The sequence below is a fragment of the Delphinapterus leucas genome, chromosome 12 (genome assembly GCF_059928025.1).
Source record: "Delphinapterus leucas isolate spDelLeu-1000000601 "Yukka" chromosome 12, BTC_Dleu_Yukka2, whole genome shotgun sequence".
Lineage (NCBI taxonomy): Eukaryota > Metazoa > Chordata > Mammalia > Artiodactyla > Monodontidae > Delphinapterus > Delphinapterus leucas.
This window is the reverse complement of record NC_143140.1, coordinates 53,464,036-53,470,622: the sequence shown is the minus strand read 5'-3', so window position 1 is coordinate 53,470,622 and position 6,587 is coordinate 53,464,036. Positions and strand designations below refer to the sequence as shown.

General features: G+C 39.0%; 1 protein-coding gene across 1 annotated transcript in view; it reads right to left on the bottom strand.

Annotated features, from left to right (window-relative positions):
• Nucleotides 1-2,223: 2,223 nt before the first annotated feature.
• The window catches only part of RFX6 (regulatory factor X6), a 56,048-nt gene continuing 51,684 nt past the window's right edge, over nucleotides 2,224-6,587 (bottom strand). The window contains exons 18-19 of the mRNA XM_022555069.3: nucleotides 5,995-6,207; nucleotides 2,224-3,617 (exon numbers count right to left, since the gene is read on the bottom strand). Coding sequence (XP_022410777.1) covers nucleotides 3,442-3,617; nucleotides 5,995-6,207 — 389 coding nt within the window. The 3' untranslated portion in view covers nucleotides 2,224-3,441. The remainder of the gene's footprint in view (nucleotides 3,618-5,994; nucleotides 6,208-6,587) is intronic.

Sequence of the window (6,587 nt, the reverse complement as noted above, 5' to 3'; positions counted from 1 at the left end):
ATATAACTGAGGATAGCTCTAATTTTTCTTAGTGCAATTCTACCTGGAGAGAAGAAAATAAATTAGATCCATTCTGATCTGTGATTCTAGGTTAATGACATAGCTGGGTTTTAGTTTTTCTTCGAGTTGTTACAAAATAGGCTCTTGGTCTCTGAATTGTATTAAGAATCCACCAAATTAATTGAAACATTCATTTTTCATGTCTTTTATATTTAGTAACCACCATACCATAAGATTTGAAAGATAGTACCCCAAGAATTGAGTTATAATAAACCTAGCATTTAAAAAATTTTAACCCTAATTTTGCAATTCACATAAGCATTAGCTTGAACAGGTCACTTCTTTATAATTGATACTCCACAACTTCTAACAGTTACTTGAAGAATGATTTATTTACTTTTAAAAACATAAAAACCTAGGCAAGATCCTCTTAACTATATCAAAGTTAACCTAAAGAATAACAGAAAATGCCTTAAGCAGCCAAGTTTTAGATCCATGAAGGAAACAATTCTTAAACAATGAGTGTAGCTGATGGGCAGAAAGGTATTAAATGTCTCAAGCTCCTTTTGGTAAAATTAAAGATGCTGTCACCGTCAATTCGTGCTGGAATAGCACTGCCTCTCCAGGGGCATTTGGATGCTGTGTCAGGAGTACATTGGTATCTACTGTTGAGGCCAGGAATACTAAATCTTGTTCAATATGCAGAATAGTCCTGCAAAGCAAAGAACTGTCCTGCCTGAAAGCCAATGGTGCCTGCACTGAGAAATACTGTGCTACCTCTAATAGCAATAAACTCAAGTTCACTACCTGGGGAAAAGAGCAAGTTAGTCTTTTTGTCGTCAAAATTTAGCACCTTGTTACAATGCACATGAAACCCAGACACTGCTCACTTGTCTTCTGAGCTTCTCCCTGCTCCAATCATTTTCCCTCACCTTAAAAGGGCAGGAGGGAGTACCAATATAGGGTCAACTATTTCCACTGAAATACTTTGCAAATAGTGTTAAGGAAAACTTTAGAGCCGCTAGTGACATATTCCTTTTTTTCCCCTTCTATCTAGTCAGTCGCCAGTCCTTCAATGTAGTCTTTGAAATGATCCTCATGTTTCTTTAAAATGATGCTTGTGCTTCTTTCTCTCTCCCCTCCTCATTCACTCTTCTTCCCCATAAGTCTCTGCACTTATCTGCTGAGCATCTGGATGAAAGAAACAGCCTTCAGAGTGGCCCATTCTTAGGCTAATTCCTTTCCTAACAAGTCCACCTCCTCCCTCCAGCTGCTGCTAGATATTCCCTAAACATCTTTTCCTCACCTTGTTTTTTACTCAAAAATCTTCAGTTGAGGTTCTATATCCTATCACCCCTTCATCATTACATCAAAACTTATTAAAGGTATTGGCACTTTTTCATCTTTGTGTTTCTTTCATCTTCTTCATCTTTGTATTTTCCATTGTGTCAGACATGAAACAGATGCTGAATATATACTTAATTACCATAAAATGGAGATTTGTTTCTCAATTTTTAAGATTTATGTCCAATCACTTTTTTTTTTTTTTTTTTTTGCGTTACGCGGGCCTCTCACTGTTGTGGCCTCTCCCGTTGCGGAGCACTGGCTCCGGACTCGCAGGCTCAGCGGCCATGGCTCACGGGCCCAGCCGCTCTGCAGCATGTGGGATCTTCCCGGACCAGGGCATGAACCCGTGTCCCCTGAATCGGCAGGCGGACTCTCAACCACTGTGCCACCAGGGAAGCCCCCCAATCACTTCTTAAAGCTGTTTTGTTTTCTTCTTCAGTCCAAGCCCTTATTAATTTCATTTCCTTTGCGCTCTTATGATATTACCATAGCAAAGAATAGAACACTTAGTTTTCTATTACTTATGATTTGTTATTGTTGCAAAATATTTCTGCTAATTCATTAGCTCATAAACTACATACTACTGAGCAAATGGCAGCAACACTCCAAGTCCACAGATAATTGTTTATTGCTTGCTGAATAACAATTCCACAGTTTGTCTCTACCAAATTACATCATGATGTAAAATGGGTGTTTGGGGCTTACAGATCCTTTTATAATGTACCCGGGGCTTACAGTATAACCCAATCCTTAATACAAGTAATAGAAGACCTGTCATAAGACTAAAGGAGAAGCCTGTAAAGTTAATGGAAGTTTCCCATTATAGGCCATGAGTCTTAACAACAGACCTTTCAGTTAAGACATATGAAAAAGAAACAGAGCTAGATAAATGGTGTATCAAATTGTATTAGTTTATATGTAATGAATCTTTCACTTCTGAGTTTGTTTTTGCATCCAGATGACCCTTGAACACTCATTCACTCTCAGTTTCTAAGCAAAGTTCTCGATTAAAGACTGCTTCCACATCTGCAGAAGTTCAAGCAGTCTACAAGTCACAATTTCTTTATATTTATATGCATGGATCTGTTATGCAAATGTTCTAGAATTATTGTTTTGACCAACCAACTTTACTCTTTAATTTGATATACAAAGGAGCTTTGCCTGCAAATCCCCAGGATTCTTTTTTTTTTTTTTGGCAGTACGCGGGCCTCTCACCGCTGTAGCCTCTCCCGTTGCGGAGCACAGGCTCCGGACGCGCAGGCTCAGCGGCCATGGCTCACGGGCCCAGCCGCTCCGCGGCACGTGGGATCCTCCCGGACTGGAGCACGAACCCGTGTCCCCTGCATCGGCAGGCAGACTGTCAACCACTGTGCCACCAGGGAAGCCCCCCAGGATTCTTTAGAAACAGAACCAGCCCTGAGAACAACCAAGCCTTTAAAAATATTTCCATACTTTATTTCTTCGTATCTTTTTTAAATAAAGAAGGAAAGCATTTTTAATCTCCGTTCAGTTACATAGAATTGGAACACTGCTATGTAACAGAAATCATCACACTAATGCACAGAAACTGAAAGTCAAGCAACTTTGGTCGAGGCTGAATTGAATTAAGTGTTGATCTTGTAAACATTTCCATAGGAGGTAGCCATACACATTTGACTTTTTGTCAAATAAGGGATAGTAAACAATGATTCTGAGATCCTAATAAATTAAAAGTATTTTAAAAGCATTAAATAAATGTTTCTCTTTTTTAAAAACCAAAAGTGAAACAGCACACAGATTTTCAATAAATTAAGAAGTGAAATATTAAATCTTCAGAGTTGAAATGTCTGCATCTTCAAAGCTCCACTGGTTCCATTTGATAATGTTTGAAACTATGATTAATAACGGGACCACATTCTAAACAACTTGTGTGCGAGGCAAACTCTGCGAATATTACCATTCACTATGGTGTTGTCCATAGTTTTACACCGGTGACCTGAAAAACAATACCGTGCCACTGGATATTCCATTTTCTTTCTCTGACAGCTGTCTGAGTAGATAGCATGTGAGCGCTACAGACTTTTCAAGTTTCAACCCCTACCCGACAGTGCTGGTTTAAGTGCCTCCAGCTGCTGTTCCCATGAACACAGTGTTGATTGGTGGTAGAGAGGATGCCATTTCTCTACCATTTGCTCCATGGGAGTCCAGGGTTTCTTGAGCTGGATATTGATTGGAAGTTCCATACATACACTGGGATGAGGAGGAAGGAATTGGGGTTTGCAAGCTGGATGCTGTAAGGGAAAATATCATCAGCAATTGAAAATTGACTGACATTTTCTTTTTTCTGTGCCACTCACTTTACAACTTGTGCATTGAGCACATATATCTGTACTAAATTTGAGTGTGTATGGTTTCTCAGAGCAAATGCTCATCTTTTCTTCCATTTCCCCCCGCTATTCTCCCACAAATTTTCCTTCAACACATTTCACAAAGAAAATTCAATTTCAAACATAAATTCAGACAACTGTATCACCAAACTATATCCCCAGTCTACGTCCTTTTTCCAGCTGCACCTCCACAACTGTAGTTCAAACCACCATCTTCTCTTACCTGGACCAACACAGCAGCCTCCTAACTAGTCTCATGACCCTCACCCTGCAGAGAGCAGCCAGGATAATCTTGCTGATGTGTGTATTAAATCGTCCCTCTTCTCAAATGCTACAACGACTTCCCATTACTTTTAGAACAAAATCCAAGCTCCTTGCCGTGGTTCATAACACCCTAGATGAATTGGTCTCTGCCTTCTGATTTATTTTACTCCCCTTTCTTCATACACTGTACTCAAAACACACGAGCCTTCTTTCTGCCCATTGAATTTTCCCAAAATGTTCCCATTTCAAAAACTACGCAACTTGCCATTTCTTCTGCCTGGAACTCCATCATCAAATCTTCACATCATTGCCTCCTTATCACTCAACTTGCAACTCAAATATTTCTGCCTCAGGAATCCTTTCCGAGCTACCTTACCTAAAGCAGCTCCTCCATTACTATTTGTCATTTTACCCTATTTAATTGACCTGAGAGTAACTGAAATTATCTTTTTAATGCATTTGCTTATATTTTCATTGCCTTATCTCTTCCTACTGGAATGTAAACTTCTTACAGGCAGGAACTCTGACCTGATTACCACGATAACCTCACACCTAAAATGAGGTTCGGCACATAATAGTAGGTTCTCAAAACTTTTTACTAACTGGCTCGCTAGCACTACCTTTCCTGCATTTTTGGTTCCTGCCTTCTCAGTGCTGTTTTTCTTCTTTTTCTAAGTACCGTCATCTCTGTCACTAAAAACCAGGCTTTATAATTAAGGAAATATAATTATAGGTCCTAACCCCCCTTGTGCCACTCATTCACTTACTCTATTCCCTCTTTTCACGCTGAAGCCCTCTTTGCAATTTACTTGTAAGCCAGCTCTGACAACTAAAGCTTAGAATCTGTCCTACACCCAAACTATGTTTCATCAAAGCATCCACTATCACTACAAGTAAACAGAACTAATAGTAACAATAGCAACTCTGTACATTTCAGTCTCACAGTGAGGAAACTTCCTGAAGTGGAATTTTCTGCTTCATTAGAGTAACCCAGAAGCCATGACCATCTGCAGATAGCATAAGATGATAGCAGACTCTGCTCAGCGAGCGTCTGTGATGGTCATAGGAAGGGAAGAAGTGCTTCCTATTGAATTATTGGAAAAACACACTGAGTGAGGAGAGATGCAATTTATTTCATTTTCCCTTATGCTCTGTTTGGGTGTCAATGCCCTCTACTTATGCTAATCTGAAATCAGTTCCATTGGAAGATTTCAATCATCTCATTTAAACATTAACACTCCACCTTGATACTTACGTGGATATAATACTCGCCCTGTGATACCTTAGTAGCAGGTTTAGAAACTAAATCTATGCATTTGTTTCTGCCCCTTTTTTCACCTCAGTGATGTAATGAGTTCCTACTATGTGGCAGACTCTTTGCTGGGTGTCGGTGATGCATCTAGTACAAGTTGCCGTATTTTCTTAGGGACAGCAACCTGGCTGGAATAAGAAGCTAGGGGACTTCATGGCAAACATACAGTTTTGTTCATTTTTACTTAAAATGTATGTTATAGAATAAGAAAGGAACATTTTCTACAGAGGTATCTAATCACATTTTACGTACAACTGAGAAAGTTATAGTAACCTTCATTACAAGTCACCATTTTTTAAAACTTGGAGTGGTTTTAGGATACTGATGGAGATTATGGGGTCCAAAGACAGCTCTTGGCACTGGCCCTGCTTCCAACAGTGAAAAAGAGAAAGTGAGAAAAAGATATCATTATTGCCCTTGTAAAACTTAACAGATTTTTGGACTGCATTTGACAGGTTACATGAATTTTTTGCATACATAATAGATTCCAGAGATTTGTTTTGGAAAGAATACCAGATCTAGCAGTAGGTTGCATGGTGACATGTATATAGAGAAATGGCAAGGCTTTTACTAACAGATTCAGAAACATAACTTCAGATCCGAAGTGATAAACCAACTGTGGGAACGTGAGTGCCCAGTTAACACTGCATAGCTGAGGTTAACAACTTTTAAAGAACGTTTTCAAGAAATGTTAATATAATTTACCTACTACAGGGGTTCGACATGCAACTGCAGGTGGTGTGTCTGCATAAAACGAGCTGGTCTGCTTTCTACTACCATCATCTAAGATGTTGAGTGGATCATGGATGTCACCATAGGGAGGCAGGGAGCGAACACTGCTGATGACAGAAACATGTTGATTCACCATCGATCCAAGTCTGTGAGACTCTGGGTAGTTTACATTGCTTCCATAGTACCCTACAACAGAAAATGTTGAGAATGTAGAGTTAACTTATTACAAGTAATGTTCCAGGAAGATAAAAGAAAAAGGACAAGGTAATAGGATAGAGACCTAGAGATATCACACATTACATTTACATCTACATTTACAATATGGTTGGATTTGTGCTTATATATGGATATGGTTCATTATGTTGTTTTTTGTTTTAAAAAATACATAGGCATTATCGTATTATCAAGTTTGAGATGTAAGACAACACCTCTCTCATATTTCCCTTATTTAAATTAACAAGATCTTACAGTGCTTATGAAGAAAAAAAAAAGGCACTGTCAGCCTCTCACAAAGATTACTTGTCAAATACCAATTTTATTTACAGATTCATGTTTCTGGGAGAAGG